Source organism: Amborella trichopoda, chromosome 6 (genome assembly GCF_054954075.1).
Source record: "Amborella trichopoda isolate Santa Cruz 75 chromosome 6, AtrichopodaSantaCruz75HAP2 v2.0, whole genome shotgun sequence".
NCBI classification, from domain to species: domain Eukaryota; kingdom Viridiplantae; phylum Streptophyta; class Magnoliopsida; order Amborellales; family Amborellaceae; genus Amborella; species Amborella trichopoda.
In genome coordinates, this window is record NC_142341.1 from 14,755,929 (window position 1) to 14,776,331 (window position 20,403).

Genomic DNA, 20,403 nt, shown 5'->3' on the forward strand with positions numbered 1-20,403 from the left:
GCATAATCGATGTTGATTTCTCGAATGGATTGATGGTCATTCCATTCGTCCTTGATTGGGCTGGTATCTCTGGGAAGTCCTCATCACCTATTTGCTCAATACCATTATCATCATCATCTAAGCCTTCAATCGTCTCTCGAACATCCTCAACACCATCATCAATGTCCCTCTTTAGTTGTGTTGTTGTCATGGTACCAGCACCCTCGGCAAAATCATTATTGACAATTATGCTCAGCTCCTTCCAATATTCAAAGGACTTCCTTTTGAAGTTATTTGCAAGCAAATTAGATTGCACGATTAAAATTATATGCATTAATTTAAATAATTAATTTACATTTTTTCAAAATAATAAAAAAATACATAGATAAGAAACACACACATACCATTACACAGACATCTCATAAAGATTCATCGATAATGGCCATATGTGATTCTTCATCCATAATGGTCATATGTCATCCCATAAAGAATTACATATGGCCATTATCGATGAATCTTTATGAGATGACTATGTAATGGTATATGTGTGTTTCTCATCTATCTACTTTTTTATTATTTTGAAAAATATAAATTAATTATTTAAGTTAATGCATATTATTTTAATCGTGTAGTCGAATTTGCTTGCAAAGAACTTCAAAGGGAAGTTCTTTGAATGCTAGAAGGAGCTGAACATAATTGTCTGCAATGATTTTGCCGAGGGTGTTAGTGCCAGGACAACAACACAACTCGAGAGGGACATTGATGATGGTGTTGAAGATGTTTGAGAGACGATTGTAGGCTTAGATGATGATGAGGACTTCCCAAAGACACCGACCCAATCAAGAACGAATGGAATGACCACCAATCCATTCGAGAAATTAACATCGGTTATGCCATCGAGGAAGAAAAAGAAAGCCATGGTTGATACTGTGGAGTCAATAGGTGTAGCCGTGAAAGAAATTGGTGCTGCAATTGTAGAGTTGAGGAAACCAGCAGTAAACCCACATATACGAGAGGTCTACAGAGCTCTTAAACAGGTTCGCGACATTACTTGACCCGTCTTCATGCGAGTATATAATGAAATGATGACATAGTAAATATTAGTGAGGGATTCTTAGAAATGATTGAAGAGGACCGAGTGTTTTGGATTAACTCGAAGTGTTTTCAAGAAGGTCGTGGCATATCAAGTAGAGTGAAATCCATACTTTTTTAATTTGGGTTCCTCTCTCTCTTTATTTGACCGTGAAGGTTTTTGAACTTGGGAATTTTGGTTATTGAATTGCTATACCTACTCTCTACCACTCGCACATACATTATCTCTTTCTCTTTGATGGATGATGATGAATTTCTCTATAAATTTTTATATTGATAATAACATTAGTATATCTTGTTGGAACAATGATAAGTTTATTTCACGTTCTCATTCTCTCTTTAAAATAGTGATAATTAAGATTAATATTTTGCACTCTCTTTATCTTTAGAGTAGTGATTATTAATACCTTTATTTTTCTCTCTCTTTAAAATAGTGATGATGTTATTATTAGAAAATCTTTTTGAAATTGTGTGATGATGACTTTAATTCTGCAATTCAACTGAATTTTATAACAAAAAAAAAAGAAATAGTAGTTTATAGGCAAATGCAAGTAAAATGTTGGTAATGTAATTCCCATATTTCTTACCGACATAACCAAAGAGTTCCTAAGTTGCATCTAAATACTATCTAAATAGTAACAATCCATTTACAGAACATGAATTAGGTCAGTAATATATTTCACAAAAAAAATAAAAAAATATTTCCGGATATCCAAAAAAACCCGTAGGGTTTTCAATGCTTGAACAGCGATTTTCGTTGAGTTATGACGTAGTTCGATAGGGCGGCAGCTCTACCAAACTATTTTGCTTTATTAATCGGTGGTCATTACTAACCCCTATAAATAAGCAATCGCTTGGGGATTTTTGGGCAGTACGCTCATTCGCTGTTGAAAGTAGCAGAGCCGGGAACAAGGGTTTCGTAGCGGAGCAAGGACTTAGGGTTCCGTGGAAGGTAAGCCATGATTTACGACGTGAATTCCCCCCTCTTCAGGTCCTTTCTCAGCCAGAAAGGTGGCGCCTCTGATAGAAGGTACACATATTTCATCACATTTTTTTGTGACTCGAGCTTTTGTTTAGATCGATAATTATGGAAAAAGTTATAAAGCGGTTCCTTTCTTTATATGTTTCTGAAGTTTTTGCTATGGCTACCTTTGTTTTTCTTTTGGGGAGAAAAGGCCTTGAAACAGTAGAAGTCGTTGGATTTTGATGGTCCTCTGGTGGTCCAAGTTTCGGTACTTTCATTATTTAAGCTGATTAATTTGTGATCATCACTCTTGGTTAGAGTGGAAATGGATGATTATTTTCTTTTGCATAAGTAAAAAATTAGCTCTGAATATTTTGATGCATTGCTTGCTTAAATTTCCATGGCTATGAAACTGTTTATTGTTGTATTGTATGTGGGACTCTATGTTTGTGGTTGCTCGGAAGGTTTGAGAATTTCGGTTTTGGGTTATGTTTTTGTTGTGAATAAGTACTCAAAATTCTTCAGAAGATTGATAGCCTTGCAATTTGGCCTGGTTAGAGAGGTAGCGATATCTCTGTCTCTAGATCTCCCTCTGTACTCCTTTGGGAATAATCAGTTGTCTACATTTGAAATTTTTTTATCCTCATTACTGAGGAAAGGCTACTTCTCTCAGCCTGAATTATTGGGGTCGAAAAAGATGTGTTATAATGACGTTTTTATGTCCTTGTATTGGAGATGGCCAAATAACCTTAGATTAAAGACTTGGTCGGTCTCTCTTTCCCTCTCTCTCTTTCATTTTATATATATGCTGGTTGGTGATTTTTATCTCTTTCTCATCTCTGCCAGTCAGTGAGTCATGGAGAGTTCCCCCCCATTAATACTAAGCAGTCAACTTGGAGTTAGTTTTTCTACTGCCAATTTGGCCTATTTTTTATTCTATAGGGCCTTAAGTTTGTCATATCTAGCTTGTGTGGCTTCATAACTAGTAAGGCAGTTGAAATTTGTGACTGATATGGTTGCCTTCTTACGTCTTTTCTGATGACAATTTTGTGCTCAAAAGCATTAGGAATATCTCCTTCTAGGCATATATTCCTCCTGTTTAAGTTTAACATAGTCCCCTAGGTAGCCTGTGCCAACCCTGGAGGGTGGGAGTTTAGAGATGAGACTGGTGTAAATGTATGATGCAACATGCGAGTCATTGTTGTGAGGATGGTTGATATTGCTGTTCCAACGACTACTGAAGTTAATGCCCTTCTCTCTTGCCTTAAGGCGACATTTTAATGATCTGCTCATCTTTGTAGACTGCCATATTGGATGATGGACTTTCTAGCCTTATCAGTTGTTGGGAACGATTTCCTGTTTATGGGCTGAGGTTTATTTCTCTTCACATATATGTCAATGTTTGTCAGCACCTTTGGGTACAACTTATGTATGCACTTCTCTTCACTATATTTTTAGTTTTGTAGAAATACACTCTTAATAATAGGACAATGAATGGTCTAAAATGATACCTTGTTTTGCATTGTGTAGTTGTGCTCTAAAGATTAAAAAATACCTTTTCTAACATGGCACTCAATCACAAAGCGTGAAACTAAACCATATATCAGGCAATCTGTGGAGCTCTGCCTTGTCCTTTATGTACCATCCCATGCTGCTCTTTGTTTTGTCTCCTGTAGTGGCATTATACTGGTAGATTATGTACATGTGGCCGACATTACACATTAATGCACGTTGTCTATGTTTAAGGGCTCTGGGCCTCCACAAGTGACACTATTTAGTATCTATGCAGCGAGAGGTCTCCTTACTTAGGCAATCTAGACTGCTGCATGTTATTATTCTTGTGGATTTCAAAGTCATTAGGGAGTTAGGCCCTAGAGATGATCGTATCATTTGAACTATTGCTAACCATCTCTATGCAAGGGTAGAATTGCTGTAAAATTCTCTGCTTTCTGGCCTCCCATAGGCACCTTAGATGTGCTACAAGTTTACCTACTAAAAATTTCTAAACTGAAGGCAGCTTTGGTGGGCCCCAAGGCATCCACCTGGCAATTGTTGTCCCAGACAGGATGTTAGTTGAGGCAGAATTCTTCCCTAGGTGGCCTACTTTGTGGCTTTTAATAACATTTTCCTCCACTAGCTCTGCTAGTTGCTTATTTTAGAGCTAGTAGTGCAACAAACGTGCTTGCATTAGGTGAGGGTAAGTTTATAGCCTATTGCAGAATCAAAACTGTTTCTCTTTCAAGGGATTTGTTCTTGCCTTCTCAAGCTACTACTCTGCAAATCAAAGTATTTCCTTCTTGGCAAGCTTAAAGCTCATTGCTACAACTGAGGTTATGTTCACTTTTTCCTTTGGGCCGCACTAGACAACAGAAGTTGAGGTAATGAATGTAGCCCCCTCTGCAATTTTGTCTGCGGCATATGATATGTATGCAAATGTTGAGCCTGCATTAAATATTTCTAATGCTCGCATGCTTGTGTGTACTTTGATGTTCCAGTTTTATCAAAGAAGATTGTTATCTTGTGAAAACAAAAAGCGACGAGCTAAGCCCTGATTACAACTTCGATGAGCTACCTTTGAGCACCAATTGGTTGCTAAGATTTTTATGCATCAAAATGCTCCTGATGAAGGCTTTATTTATTTCCTCCAAATAGGGCTTGCATCTCCTAGAAAATCTAGTCAATTGCGCCTTGTTTTAAATTTTGTAGACAAGCTAATGTTGTGCTTGGAAATGTTTTGAAACAACATTACAGGGCATGACACTTTTATAAGGCGGTCACTGCTCTTTTTTTAGGAGCATTTCGAAGGCTTTGAGTAGCTGCTTGGCATAATGTAAAATGCTGCAAATAAGGAGTGTCTTACATTATGTTGCAAAGGATGGACATCCCTTTTTCTTTAAACCGTATAGTGCTAAGAAAAGGCTATCGGGCACCTAAGATAATTTTAAAAGTCAAAAAGGCAATACATGGAACAAGCGTTTCAAACGAGACTTTAGCTTGTGGAATAACCAATTCAAATGAAGCTTACTATTTTATTTAATAATTAGTTATCCATTTGAATGCCTTTTTCACTGTTTAAATTCTATCTGGCACCTAAATGCATTTTGGCAGCACTGCGTAGCAATGTTGAAAAAGGCGGATTAGTCAACTCCCTAAAGTGTGATGTGGTGGGGTTTTCTTTTTGTCTTTTATTTTTTTGTGGGGGGGTGGGGACTTTTAATAAGTGTATGTGTGTACATATATATATATATATATATGTACTCTGTGCGTGTATGCGTGCGAGAGAGAGAGAGAGAGCTTATGGGTCGATGCGTGAGGCTCTCATTGAATGCATGGAGGTCATCTTCCTTTTTGGCTTCTTCTTCCTCTTCTTCTACTTGTGTATGTGAGAGAGAGGCCTCGGAGCAAATGCTTGGAGGTTGTCTTGTTTTTTTTTTTTGATGGAGCGAGGGAGGTGCAAGAGAGACCAATGACACAAAAGGCACTAGAAAGTGAAAAGGTAGAGAAAACATGGTTTTCGTTCTTGTCATTGTTAGCATTAGGGGGAAGAGAAGCAGGTGCCATCGTCAGGGATGGTAGAATTTTTCAATCGCTCTTCACAAAGAAACCCCAAAATTCCAGGTGGTCTAAGTTTCCAAAAGCCCTATGATGTTTTAGTGCAAGCTATGCGATAATTTTTAAACGCCACCATATATCATTTTCTGCTTTTACCCCAAAAGAGAGTATTTGTTACAAAATAAATAATTGGTGATTTTTCATTTTTGGGTATTAGTTTGTTGCTACCCTGGCCTCAGTAGTTAGCCAGCCTATACATGGCATACACTTGGAGGAATGATTCAGTCCATTGAATGTTACTTACCATAGTGATATCTTAATGCACACAAAGCCATGTTTGTCTAACCTTTAGACTTGTATTCAAAAGTGGTCCTTTCAATGTGTCTCTCCTCTCGGTGGTCCTTAATTTGAAAAATGAGGGATTATAAAGGTCACTGAGTATTTGTAGACTTCGAGCCCTCCAAATTTGATGTTGAGCTGAAATTGTATTCTTTCCTCCAATGGGGAATGCTTTCCCTTGCTCTCACTGACTTCGGTTTTAGAAAGAAGAGAAAATAGATATATCAAGCTGCACCATAGTGCAAACAAACATCGACATGTGCATGAGAAGACTCGGAAAAAGTAAGAGAAGGAATGTGGTTAGCCCCCACGGCAAGAGAATATCTTCTTACAGTTTATCTGGCTATGGAGTCTGCCACTTCATTGGCACTGGTATGAACTCGATTAAAACTATTGTTCTCTCAAAAAAAACTATTGTTCTCATGTTGCAGATCTCATGGTTTTCTCTAGCGTCTATGATTTTCCATGTAGGAGGAAGCCCTATGTGACTAACGAAAAACATTAACAGAGTCTCCTTTGCCAAACTTTGTCTCTGGGAAGAACAAAAAGCCATCTCCCAGACTATTTAGGTGTTTTGTGGCTTCATGGATGTGGTGTTGCTGTGACTTTCAGGCCTTTAGAAGTGAGCAGACTTGTCATCTCAAGGGATTAAAATACCCAACTTGGGAGGGGAGGATGTGGCATTGAATTGGAGTAAGACTATGGGCCATCATCCTATATCCTGAAAGAGATTTAGACTAGACTGATGTGTCCTAGAATTTGTTAGTAATCAAGGCTTTAAGATTTTTCTGAGTCTTTGACCCTCTTGAGACCAGTCTGGAATCTAGTGTATCTACCCTAAAAAAGCCTTTAGTGCCTCTTTCAATATACCCTAGAAGACTCCCATGGGAGTAGAATCAGCCAAAGCTTGCCTTGGTCAGAGAACATGCTCAACCTCCCCCTGTGGGGAAGCTTAAGCTCAACTTTGGCAGCTGTTCTCTCAGTAATAACCCCGGTCTCTCAGGTATTGGAGCCATCCTCAGAGACCACCTTGGCACTACTGTGGCAACAGTCTCCGAACACATTGGCCACGCTAATCCCATGGAGGCTGAAGTGTTGGCACTCTTGGAAAGTGTCAAACTCATCCAACCCTTCCACCTACATTTCCTCCTCGTCGAGGGAGATTCCAAGAACACAATCTCATGGGCACAGAGTCTTCCTTCCTCCCACCCCCCTGGCATCTGAACCACTTGTTTGACGAAATTGAATACCTTTGCAGGAATATGTCCATCGTGTGGATGCATACATTGAGGGAAGGAAACCAAGAAGCTGACTCCCTAGCCAAAGAAGCAGCAGCAATGGCAGAGGACTAGAAGTTTTTTTGGGCTTTTTAGTTTTTTACTCTCAATTTTTTGGACCCTTTTTGGTGGATAGACCTGTTGTTCTAGGTTGTTGTGTCGCACTGTAACCTCTTAAAAGAGGATTTTGATTCCACTTTTGGCCCTCTTTTCCCTTGAGCATCCAACCTTACTGTGGATTGCCAAGGTTTCTTGTACTTATTTTTTCTCTTATTAAAGGTTAACACTTCCAAAAAAAATAAAAAATATTGGAGCTTGGTAGTGGATCTTGGCTGTCCTTTATCTACTCCTAATAGTTTCAAACTCAAGGTATCTTGTAGATAATCTTTTGCTCTATCGCTTCATCAAGTGCTGGCATGTTTATAGATGAGAAAATAATTAATATACCTTAGGTAAAATTTTGTTCTATTAGAAATATTAGCTGTACGGATGCAGTATCAGCTTTTAACACTTGAGTACTAGAAATATATGGAACATTGTATCGCTCGCCATGGGACACTTGTTCAGAAAGTTCACCACTCATCCTGTTTGTATGGGATGCAAAAGTTAGGGAATTAGATCACCTGTAAGGTAGTGGTTCTTTGTAAGGACATTTTCAGAGCCACTATTCATCCAAAGCACAGAAGATGTAGTATCGAGGGGGTCTACTATCCCTATCCTTGGGACTTTGAGAAGTCATATGTTAACTGTTAACAATGATGTAGCAAAGTACCTAATAGATTAGCAACTTTTCACCTCAAATCTCCAAATGAGTCGTCCGCTGTTTGAGCGATAATGACGCCTTCCAGGGACTCAAGAAACCTATGAAAGTTGTCCCATAGTTGCGGAAACCTTGTGGCTAAGGTCATGGTCTCACACCTTAGGAACTCGATCTTGTGGTTCCTCCAAAGGATCTTAGAGAGAGCTGGATTTAGAGAAATAGTAATCTCGCTCCCTATAAAATGGGATCTCAGTCTACATATTTATAGAATCCCTCCAAAGAGAGGAGTTATACTATTAAAATATTAATTGAACTACTAGTCCTCTTTGGTATTATATATTTATTTCGTTAGAATATGTTAAACTACAGTGCATATCACATTGTGATATACAAGAATTATGGTATTAAAAAAACTACAGTTTCATATGTAAGCCAATTATGATATTATTAAACTGTATTGTTGTAGTCAATTGGAGTAGTATAACTATGGCATTGGTAATAATGTATGATAATGGATCGAGTTGACATTGGATTGATCCTAATTTTATCATATAATTGATCTCATTTTATCTATAATGGAACTTAGTTCCCTTCAAGTCAAAACCTCGATCCCCTTGACATGGTATCTTGCTCAGGTATCTTAGAATCTAGCTCCTTAACTTATAGAATATACATATATTAATCCTAATCCCAGGGAGCTTCCACCCTCTGGCGGTTCGGCATTCCTTGATCCTATCCTGCTCCCGTTTCCAACAACTGTGAACTTTCTTATAAGAAAAAGAAGCTTGTAAAATCTGTCCAGTGCACCATGTGTTACGTTTTCAGAATCAGAGATGACTTTTTTTCAATAGACTTGCTGACTCCCTAAACTAAACTGCCAAAGATTTTTACCCAGCAGGCCTTTGTCAACTATTGCAATGGTCTGTTTAGGTGTCTCTAGAGAAACATCCTTCCTCTAGATCACAGTCTGTTTGATGGATGCTATCCAGTCTTCCTGCAACCTTGACTGTGATCTAGAGGAAGGATGTTTCTTTGATGGGGTTGGAGCAGAGGATTGCTTTGAGGAGCACTGGTCTGTCAGGCATAGAAAGAAATTGGCCTTTCAATGGGGCAAGTCTCGTTGCAACTCTCTCCACAAGATGTTACTTCTTCTGCCCTTACTAGGAGTGCAAAGCTTAAATATCTTGATAACCCACCTAGCATCACATGGTGTGGATGCTACATCAGTTAAAAAAGAAATAGAGATGGTGGTTGCCATAAAGGCGTTTCTACTTGTTAGTCAACTTGGACTCACTTTAAGTAAGTCGGTCTTGGTAGGATGCCTTGCCCGAGCCAACCAACCCCGTAAACCCCTCCTCCCCCCCCCAAAAAAAAGAAAAGAAAAGGAAATATAAAAACCCCATAAAACTCAAGGGCATATAGAAATTGATTAAAAATATTTAACATGGATTCATCATTGATTTATGCGTTGACTAGATCAACTATAATTCAGTTATTATTAGTTTTCTATGTACATTTTATGGTTTAATGATTGTTAAATATATATTTTTTGAACATGTTATCTCTATTGATCTAAAGAAATTAAGTACAAAAGATAGGCAAGGAGGGGGCTGAAACCCACAGACGGGTGTCAACCAAAATATAGGTTACCCACAGACAGGTGCCCTAACAAAAAGCATAGCTGCAACAAAAAATGCTATACATATCTGATTTGTAAACCCAAAAAAGGCAGGTGCGAAGCTTGAGAGGAGGACATCAGGCCTGAAAACCAGGTCCTTGTGAAGTAGGAGAATTGGCTTGGCTTGAGAGATAGATGCAGCTGCTTTGGCTAGGGAGTCCATGTCACCATTTGCTTGTCTCTAAATATGTCTCCAACTGACGAGAGGGATCCTACTGAGATGGGTAATTTCCTCGAAAATAAATCACACAAGAGGAATCACCTTCAATGGTAAGAGAGTGGCCCCACAGAGGGTTGAAATTTCTGAGTCCTTCCCTTAGAGCTGAAGTTTCCGCGACTATAGAATATGAGAACCCAATTGGGATGGAGAACGAAAGTAGAATGTTGATGTCTTTGTTACTGAACACCTATACCAGCTGGACCAGGGTTTCCAAAAGAGCACCTGTCAAAATTGAATTTGATTTGGCCCTCTTCGGGCGGTTTCCATAAGAGGAGAGTGTGGAATGGAGGCCCAGTTATGGAGAAAATCAGAGTGGGAAAGGTTTTTGAACACCTTATGGGAGGCCAAGAAAATGACCGAGGATATCATCTTTTCTTTTAAAACTTCCGTGGAAGATCTCCGACTTCAGAAAATTCTGGCATTTCTTTCACCCTAGATGACCCAAAAAGTGGCTGCCGTCAGTGGCAGCCTCAGTAGTCTACCAGCTTTAGGCCAGGGAGGTGAGAAAGATGAGTGCAGGAGATGGGGAACATTTTGTGGGGTGATCCATTGCCATGGAACAGCTGAAAGAGTTCAGCCCATAGGGAGGAGGCCAAATTGCAAGGGATGAAGAGGTGAGCATTGCTTTCCTCTTCTTCAACACACATGATACATCTATTAGGGATTTGGAGCCCCTCCTTTGAAGCTGGTCTACTGTGAGAGCTCTCTCTGAGGTGATGATCCAATTGAAAAATTGAATCTTGGGGGGAATCAGAGGGATCTTTAGTAACCAAGGTTGAATTTGGGGGGATTGGAGCTTTGGCGGTGGGCTAAAGAGGAGTAAAAAGAAGCTACCGAGAAGCTCCCAGAGTGATTTGGGGTCCAAATGAGTCTATCCTGACCCTAGTGATTGTTAAATATTATTACCTTATATTTCATATTTTATCATTTTTCTGAGAAAATGATATTTAATTGATTATGTTACTTTTTGAAATTTTTTCTATTTTCTTGTATATTCTTTTTCCTTTGTCTATCGTTTTGTTAGATTTTGTGTTCTTTAGTTTTCATAATTTTTCCAATTTTTATTTTCTGCTCTTTCGTTGGCTCACCTGGGTAATTCAGTTATGGCTGTGGCTGGGTTTCATGTCCAAGCCAAGTTCGAAAACATTGGTGCAAGTTAATCCTATGGCTTGTCACAATGCCAAATTATGGAATATGAGGAGCATTTTAGCAGCTTGTTCCTCGCTGGCTCCACATAAGATCAATGTCACTCACATAGTGAATGTGGAACGGTATATTCACTTTAGGCTTTAAATGCCTCACATTAGCCATTGGAGGTGGTGTTGGGGAGCTTCTTTTGGTGTCTGTTTATGGTGGTGAAAATTGATAGGAGTTGGGGTTCTCCTTGGTTCAAACCTCTCAAGCTTTACTATGAGGTCATTGTGCATTGACCATGATAAAGGAGTCTCACAAACTGCATATGCATCCAGTCAATCCATTGGTGCTGCAAGCCCATTAGTCATCAAAGAAACTTCCAGACACACTCCCGACATGTTCATTGGGATTTCTCCATTTAATTTGATTCATTTGGCAAACAAATTTCCCTTGGATCTTGTAAAAGAGTGTATAGAACCGCAAAGCTGGGTAGTTAACCTTTTCCTCAAAAAAAAAAAAAAAACAGCAAAGCTGGGTATTTACTATCCACTAGCAGCGGCATCTGAGAGAATGCTGCTTGGTTGGGCTGTTAGATAATAAAGAAGCTTTATGCTCTCTATAGCTTCATTGGGCTGTCTGGTGGTTGCTCTCTCCATCTATCGGGTCCAATCTCATTATTGGTCTAGCATCTTCTACTAAACTCACTTTCACAAATTGGGTTATGAAGTTTGTAAATAGACTGTTAGTGAGTTGCTGCAACTTTTAAGCACCCCTTCAAGGCAAGAGTCATATTTACTTGAGCACTTCAAAGAGATTGTCTTTTCTTTTAAAAGATAAAGGATAAACTCATAGGAATGGAATCTCTTACTTGAGGGAAGTCATATGTGCCTTATTCTTTGCAGTTTAAATCTGAGTTGTTTCAATGATAAATTATCGGCTCTTAAGTTGAAATTGTATGCTTGTAATTTTTTGTTAGATAGTCCTCTAAGGTTGTATGCGCCTTGACTCACATGCTCAAGTAGATATTTGGGAACATATCATTTGAAGTGACAAAGGCTCTTATAAAATCATGAAAGGGGACAAAAGATCCCAATGAACAATAGAGGGATTTACTTTGCAATTTTATTTCAATCAAGTACGCCTTTAAAGAATATCTCCCAAATGCTCAAATTGCTCTTGCTCAATTGGAAACCTCGAACAAGCATGGGTACTCCTGCAATTTGGTTGTGGCCTCTAAGGTGCATGAAATGATTGAAATGCCCTTTGTTTAGGCTTCCCAACCAAACCCTGTACATGGGTAATTTAGACATTTCTGAATATAAATTTTGAGGAGGTATTTGAGTGAAATGAAAATTAGACAGTAAACTCCCTTGTATTAATTGGGATTTGGGATGTCATTGGCCTGCCTAAAGATTTTGTAAGGATCCCCTAAATGATATTTTCCCTAGATATTTAATTATCGCATGTGTGTATAAGCGTGTGTGCTTGAGAGCCCCTATTTACATTCCTGTGATATTTTCATTTCTTTGTGCATTTGTATGCATAAAGTCACAAATGCATGGAGTCTTTTGCCCCATGGAATAATGGGTGACCTTGCTAGTCTATTTTTTTTTGTTCGCTTTTTATTGATTGTTAACTTGGTACCTTGGTGGGAGTGGAACTCTGGAATCATCCTGACTACCGAGGCCTAGAAGGCCATTCCCAACCCTTCTCATTTATGCCCAACTTAAGTTACAGATTTTATTTTTAATCAGTTTCTAGTAGGCTTAATGAACTTGGTGCATATGCATGAGGGATAGATAGTATGTGTTGTTTGTGCGGCAAGAGTTTTTGTGTGGTTTATTCTTCATTGTTTGCTTCTCAATATGATGGGAAATTCTTGGATGAAGCAGGAAAACAGAAGAGCAGAAGCCCAAGGAGCAGAAGCCCAAAGCAAATGAGAACAAGCCTGTTATGACCGAGTGAGATAAAATGGATGGTTGTGTGTGTGCTTGATTTGATTTTGAAATAGGGATATAATGAACATGCATGTAATTGTTCACATTTCTTCATAGAGTTACACAACTCTGTTTCAGAGTCCTATTTCTCGTTCGCTCAATATGATGTGATTTTGTTGCCAAAGTTGCCAAAACAAATGTTATTTACTTGCATTTAGACATAGGCATATGGAAAAAGTGCATATAAGGTGTGAACCCTATACCATTGATGTAAGGTGCCCCTCAAAAATCGTCTTGAAGAGTGTTCCGATGTTGGAAAACTATCTAATTAATCATTTATGGAAAAAAAATCGACCTTTAGAAATAGTGTATCTTGTAATAAGCTATAAGTTTGAAAGTTTTCTAGTGTATGTTCAATCTATTCTATTTTTAGCATTTTAAATTTCATAGCTAAGCTCTCAAATTTGTTTTTTTTAAATTTCATAGCTAGGGTTGAAAATAGATTTTCAACCCATCATAAGGTAATCCACATTGCAACCTCACAAAATTTAAATGTCTATTACTCCTACTGCATAAAGATAGAAGGGAAAATTACTAAGAAATTCTCCCAAAATGGTCTTTTTAGACCTTCTACCCTCCATCTTAACATTTCTTTACTCTTCTTTTTAAAAGATCAGCTTTTCTTATTAAAACACCCCAACCCAAGAAAAGAGGAGTTAAATTTTACTTTTATTTTGACCTCCCTAATCCCTTCCATTAACCTATTTACTCAGTTTTCTTCGCAAACTCTGGTTTTTACCTATTCCTCTATTTTTCTCATGCGGATGATTTCTTTTTCAGGGTTCACGACCTCTTCTTCATGCTCACCACATTTTTTTTCATTACCACGGTCTTCATCATGCTCACCGCGCTTTTTCCTCACGGTTTTTGTACAATAGAGGGTACTCTAGAGAGAGAAAGAAGCAGGTTTCACACAATAAAAGTATTCTAGAGATAGATTTCACACAACACAGATCTTTTCTATAGAGAGATTTTGCACAACAAAGAGCTTTTCTAGAAAGAGAGAAGGTTGTCTGTGGTATTTTAGAGAGATGCAATACAGATTTTTTTTAGAAAGAGAAAGAAGGTTGTTCGGTGAAAGAAAATCAGTATTTATAGCAAACAAAGAATGAAGGAATGAACCAAGAGCATTTTTGGGGGATCCAGCATTTTTTGAACGCACTCCGGAGATCACAGTTCGGCATTTATGAAACGTGCTTCGGCAAAATTAAAACTCACTCCAGCATTTTTTGAAATCACTCCGGAGATTAGTTCACTGTAAAAAATCAGCTCGGCACTTGTAAAAAGCACTCTGGCAAAATTAAAAATGACTTTGACGTTTCTTGAATCCACTCCGGAATCTTAAAAACGTGCATCGACAAAACTAAGAAGCACTCCGGCATTTTTGAATGCACTCCGGAGAATGTTCACTATTAAATAAGCACTCCGGTATTTGTAAAATGCACTCCAGCAACATTAGAAAGCACTCTAGTATTTGCTGAAAGCACTTTGGAGATTAGTTCATTTGTAAAAAAGCAGTCTGGCATCTGTAAAAAGCACTATGGCAAAACTAAAAGGCACTTTGGCTTTTCTTGAATTCACTCTGGAGATTAATTCACTGTTAATAGCCAGTTCGGAATAAAAAAAATGCGCATCGGGAAAACTAAGAAGCACTCCGACGATATGTTTTCTGGATACACAGGCACTTCAGTCCGACGTTTTAGATATTCGATTTGGCTTATTGTTTTCTCATAAGCACTCCGGTGAATAATAACTGCGGTCCGGTGTTAATGGAAATTGGGTCCGTCTGCAGGATTTGATTGCACGTTAAAGGTACGGTAAGGGGTATTTTTGGCAAAAAAAATAAGTCTTTTTCAGTTGCGGGGGAAAGGGTTTTAGTAAAAAAAGTTGGTTTTTTAAAAAACTGAGTTAAAAAATATTAGGGTGGGGTAGAAGATCTAAAAACCTCATTTTAGAGGATTTTTAGTAATTTTCCCAAGATGGAACCTTATACACACCTCACCCTAAGTGCATTGACTCTCACAAATGTGCGTCTTGTTACAGAGAAAGTTTATGAGAAGTGGGGCTTCATATGAGGCAATGGGATGGAGCACTTGCAGGCTCTTCAAAGTGATTAAGGCTCTGATGGGTTTAGAGCCACTAAATTTGCTAAATTTATAATGCAGCAACAAGGTTCTAACAAATGTTGGGGCGGCTTATAGGCGGCCGGGGTGGCCTAGGACGGCTGCCTAGAGGTGTGAGATATGCACATATACAGCTCAAACATACATATATGTTTATATATGTATAGAGAAAAAATCCTGTCAGCCAACGATCTAGATTCAATCTGGGTTTAATCCAATGGGCACGATTTTATTTCGTATTTCAATCTTCATTTTTTTTTTTATACAAGTCCAAATTATTTGAAATTTTGAGTGTCTATTATTAAAAAATAGGAAAATCTAATAAAAATATAAAAAAATAATATGCAAAATATAAGTTGATCAAAATACCTCTGAAATATTTTGTAGGTATTTTGATCAATTTATATTTTACAATTTTTTTTTAAATATTTTTATTAAGTGTGTCTGAGAAAAATGAATGCATAAAATTTCAAGTGATTTGAATTTGCATTAAAAAAATAAAAATTCAAATACGAAATAAGGTTGTGACCGTTAGATTGGTCTAGATTTAATCTGAACCGTTGGTTGACACTGTGGTTATCAGCGAGTGGGTTGACAAAATTCATTCCGATATGTATTTATGCCTATATATGTGTTAAATATGTATAGTTATGTATTTATATGAACACTTAGTAATTTCTTTAAAATTTTGCTTATTTGAATGTTGAAAGACGTTCAAATCATTGTAAATTTTGCGTATTTGAATAACTAAGGGCAAGCTTTCTATGCTTCCCCTACAACATAAAATTTATATATTTCTCCTTATCCAACCCTCCATTCTGAATGGAGGGCTAAGATTGCCCCAATCACAATGTCATGTTTCTACACTATTTTATTTTTAATTTTTTTCTATAAACTATTTTGAGATCAAATCTTGGACATCCAATCCTCTATTAAACTTGCACTAGTGAAAAATATAAAAAGAAATATTTCCAATAAAATAAAATGATCAAAATACCCCTGAAAGTTTTAAGGGGTATTTTGGTCATTATATTTTATCGAAATATTATTTTTAATATTTTTTATAGGTGCGCACCAGTGAGAAGATGCACATACCAAATTTCATATTCATACAATTTGTATAAAAAAAACTAAAAATAAAATATTTTGAGATGTCAGATCTAAGATCAAATGGTGAGTGATTCTCTTGATCAAAATTGGAGAGCTGGATGGTAGGAAGAGGATAGTTCTTCTCTACTGTAAAGAAAGTACATAAACTTTTCCCAATAACTAAAACAGTCGGAAAAAAAAAAACACACAACTGAATGTTGCATTAGTAATTTATTGTTCATAGGTCATACACTGTCGTCCATATTTCATTTGGTCATATTTATAGATTCCAAGTCTCCAAGAATACCAAATGACCAATACAAAATGTTGTACAACATATGCTATACAAAATCAGAATAAAGGAAATCTTCAGTTAAGGATGTTTTATATTCAATGGTTTGGTTGTCAACTAGTTCAAAATCACTCCGAAAGTCTTCTAAGAATCTCATTTAGACCCTAAAATTGATTAAATGGTAAGGTTTCAGATCAAAATTTTCTAGTTTCAAAAAAAATTGCAAAGTCCATCAATTTTGGATGATATAGGGTATATGAAAAGTTATTTTCACTTTGCGGTGTTAGAATATACATTTTTGACTATGACCTTCGAAAAAGGGAGATCATCTTAGTTAATGTCTGCCGATTGTGTATGAGGGATAATGAAAGAGTTGATAGTATATTTTTGCATTGTCCATTTACACAAGAACTGTGGGACTGGTGTAGATGATTGATCCACTTGTACATCACCATGCCCCATTGTATGAAAGTGGTGATACAACAATGGATGTACCCTGGTATGTCAAAGATAGGGATAGTATTATGGAGATCGCTGTGGGTTAGTATCATGTGGAATATTTGGAGAGAAAGAAATATGAGGACATTTGAAGGTGTACACATTGATACCAACCTCCTCAAGTCGAATAGTTTGTGGAATATTTGGAGAGAGAAAAATGAGGGCATTTGAAGAAGGTGTACACATTGATACCAACTTCCTCAAGTGGAATATTTCAGCAATGGCAGCTAAATGGTTCTTTATAAATAAAGGTTGGAAATTCATCCCCAAAATCGCAGCTTATCGAGAATCCATATGAAGTTGCCAAACTGTATACTCGCAACCAAAGCAGACCAATACTTTGGTCCCCTTCGTCTGAAAACTGCTTGAAATTAAACTTTGATGACCGTTCATACGAGAAACCAAGTCTTGCAGGCTTTAGTGGTATCAATATGGACCTCAGGGGTAACTATATCTATATTTATTTTGGTTTTTATGGTGCAACAACAGTGAACAAGGCGGAAACTAAGGGATTGTTGGAGGGACTGAAACTACTTATTGGGCTTATGGAATAAGATTGTGGAGGTAGATTCTAGCGGTTGCATGGAGCTAGGTTGAAGGGCACAACATGTGCCCTTTCCCAACTCATCAAAGATTCAATTTTTACGTTTTTTGAATCTCTCTCGGAAGCCCATAACAATACTAAACTTAGGCCGGGCAATGGGCTAGGTAGCCTGGCTAGGCATCGTAAAACTAGGGCCTGGGATTGTGGCCCAAGGATAAGGCGAGGCAAGGTGGGGCGGGGCAGGGCGGGGCGGGGCGGGGTGGGGCTCAAGCCATAACAAGACCAACCTGGCCCTTTGCTTCATTTTCTTTTTTATCTCTTCTCTTCAAGTGTATTAGGCCTGACCCGAGTTAGGGCTGAGCTGGGTGAAGGCCTCTTGGCCTGGTGAGGGCCTTGCTAGCCCTTAATGATTAGGGCCAGGCTAGAGCTAGGGCTGCCCTGGCCAGGTCTGGCTGACTCATTGCTAACCCTCACTTAAATGTCATAGAAATTTGTTTCTCATGTACCATAGGATTCAATGGATATAGTGCATGTTTTAGGATTGGGCCATTCCAAGTAGGGCTGGCAATGGGCCGGGCTAGATTTGGCCCAAGCCCAGCTATGTTCCCCATTGGGTTGGCTTAGGCCTAGCCCGGGCTAAGGAGGCCTTGGCCCTAGCCCTATCCAACTCGGGCTAGGACATGTCAGGCTAAATGTAATTAAAGAAAAATAAAAGACAAAGTAAAAGTAAAAGAAAAACAAAAAGGGCAGGTCAACCCTGCCACAAGTTAGGCCCAGGTCTGGCCTGGCCCTCAGCCACATTTTGTGCCCCAAGCCCTAATTTTTTTTAGAATTGGGCCGCCCATCCGATTACTACACTTAATTTCAGAGTTTCTTCGCATGTGGAGGAATTGCCACGAACAACTGCCAACCTTGCAAGAATAATAGTGCACAATGGTGGGATGCATACCATTACATGGCAGGCAAACCTAAAAATGCTGCCCTAACTTTGTGGGAAGGGAAGGACTCTACTGTGATCTTATCCTCTCAAAGACTTCTTGGAATCTTACATGCACCCCAATAACAAAGGAAAATTGAAGGTAATTTCAATAGTGGTGTTTGATGAACAAGAGTGATTGTGACCTCTTTCCTAAATAGTCTCTTTGTACACTTTTTCTTCTAAAATATTTGTAAAATGATACAATGGGTTTTTTTATTTGTTTTATTTTTCTATTTTTAGATTTTATGTGTGGGGTTATTTTGGTCTTTTGTTCATTATAGAGATTTAACTGGTAAAATATGAATTTTTTATGGGAGTTTGTTAAGATATATTTATATTAACATTATTATGCCACAATTAAAAGGTGGACACATGTCTCAAGAATACGAAGGGATCCTACAACTAGAGAGAGTGTAAGGCATGTTCCCTACAAATAGAGGGACTTTAGATTGTGGTATATTCTATTATTATTTAAACAAAAAAACCTATGAGATAAATCCTTTATTACTATGTTGAAGATAGATATAGAGAGAAGGTAGATTGTTGGAGATAATTTCCCTCGAGAATAGAGAGAGGATTGGATAAAGAAAAGATCCATAAAATATGTGCGAGAGGTCGGGAGAAAGAGACCTAAACAAAAGGAAAAAGATATGCATAAAAAAGAAGTACCAAGTATATGTGGCACCAAATAAGAGCATTAAATCTCAATAAACTAATACAATTTCATTACTATGCACTCATGTGTAAGTTTATATATTATTATTTTAATCTAATGATAACTAATTTGATAAATATCGTATTGAAGATGAATGTAGAGAGAAGATAGATTGTGAGAGTTAATTTCCCTTTACAATAGAAAGCCGATTGGATAAAGAAAAATAATAATATTTTATGTTACTTGAAAATTAAATGAAACAATATACGTAAACAAATATTGAAACTATAAGAAATGAATAAATTTTATCTAAATGTATAAATTTATTGATAATTCTCTAATTTATGGAAACTCTTAATTGAAATTCGTTATAGATCTTTTTTCATGATTCGAAACTCCATTCAAAGTTGTTAGGAAAGAGATAATCTTATGTAAAGAGTGGAGCTAAAGAAGGAACTTGAGAGAGAGATTGTAGCAACGTATACTTCCTTAATATGAGAGAGATATGTACGTGAGAGAGACACGCTGTTTAGTGACTAGAAGTAATAAAGAATATTGAGAGATAGAGAGAGGGAGGGGAAGGGAGCACGCCATTGGTTTTGGACAGAGAAAGAGATGGAAGTGAGTATGGAGAGATTGGTTTTGGAAAGAGAAAGAGATGGGTGTACTAGCAGAGAGTATATATATATATATAAAATAAGATACTACAAAAGGTCTATAGGTGAAAATGAATAGTGATTTCACTTATCTTCATCACCATCTAAAGTACATTACACGGTCAGTTATATCCGACAGTGTTTTATTTTTCATTTTTTATTTACAAATCGGAATGACTTAAAATTTAGAGCGTGTGTTCATAAAAAATAGGTGAATCTACAAAAAATATCAAAAAAATATTTTACATGAAAATGTTGGCCAAAATACCCTGAAAAGTTTCGGGGGTATTTTGGTTAATTTGTTTTTCGTGAATTATTTTTTTTACATTTTTATTAGGTGTGCCTCACTAAGATGTACACACGCTCCAAATTTCAGATCATTCTGATTTTTTTAAAAAAATTGTAAATAAAATACTATTGGACAATCATAACCGTGTGATGAACTTTAGACGGAAATGATAGTAAGCGAAATCACTGCTCATTTTCGCCTATAGGTATTGGGAAGACTTTTTCATATATATATATATATATATATATTAAAGAGATGGGCATGCTAGCAGAGTTCGTTATCTGAG

The 20,403-nt window shown here is 37.4% G+C and overlaps 1 protein-coding gene and 1 long non-coding RNA gene across 2 annotated transcripts; both read left to right on the plus strand.

Annotated features, from left to right (window-relative positions):
- Positions 1-1,962: 1,962 nt before the first annotated feature.
- LOC105420962 (wound-responsive protein-like protein) lies at positions 1,963-13,116 on the plus strand. The gene is made up of 2 exons (XM_011626650.3): positions 1,963-2,101; positions 12,888-13,116. The coding sequence occupies exons 1-2, from the start codon at positions 2,031-2,033 to the stop codon at positions 12,958-12,960; spliced, it is 144 nt and encodes a 47-aa protein (XP_011624952.1). The 5' UTR covers positions 1,963-2,030; the 3' UTR covers positions 12,961-13,116.
- Positions 5,531-9,347, plus strand: LOC148781621 (uncharacterized). Its single transcript, XR_016058201.1, has 2 exons — positions 5,531-8,893; positions 8,987-9,347. It is a non-coding gene; the product is annotated as an uncharacterized LOC148781621 (long non-coding RNA).
- Positions 13,117-20,403: the final 7,287 nt, after the last annotated feature.

Coding starts and splice junctions, on each gene's coding strand:
- LOC105420962 (XM_011626650.3), top strand. CDS start 2,031: ATGATTTACGACGTGAATTCCCCCCTCTTCAGGTCCTTTCTCAGCCAG. Junction 2,102..12,887: donor GGTGGCGCCTCTGATAGAAG/GTACACATATTT, acceptor TGGATGAAGCAG/GAAAACAGAAGAGCAGAAGC.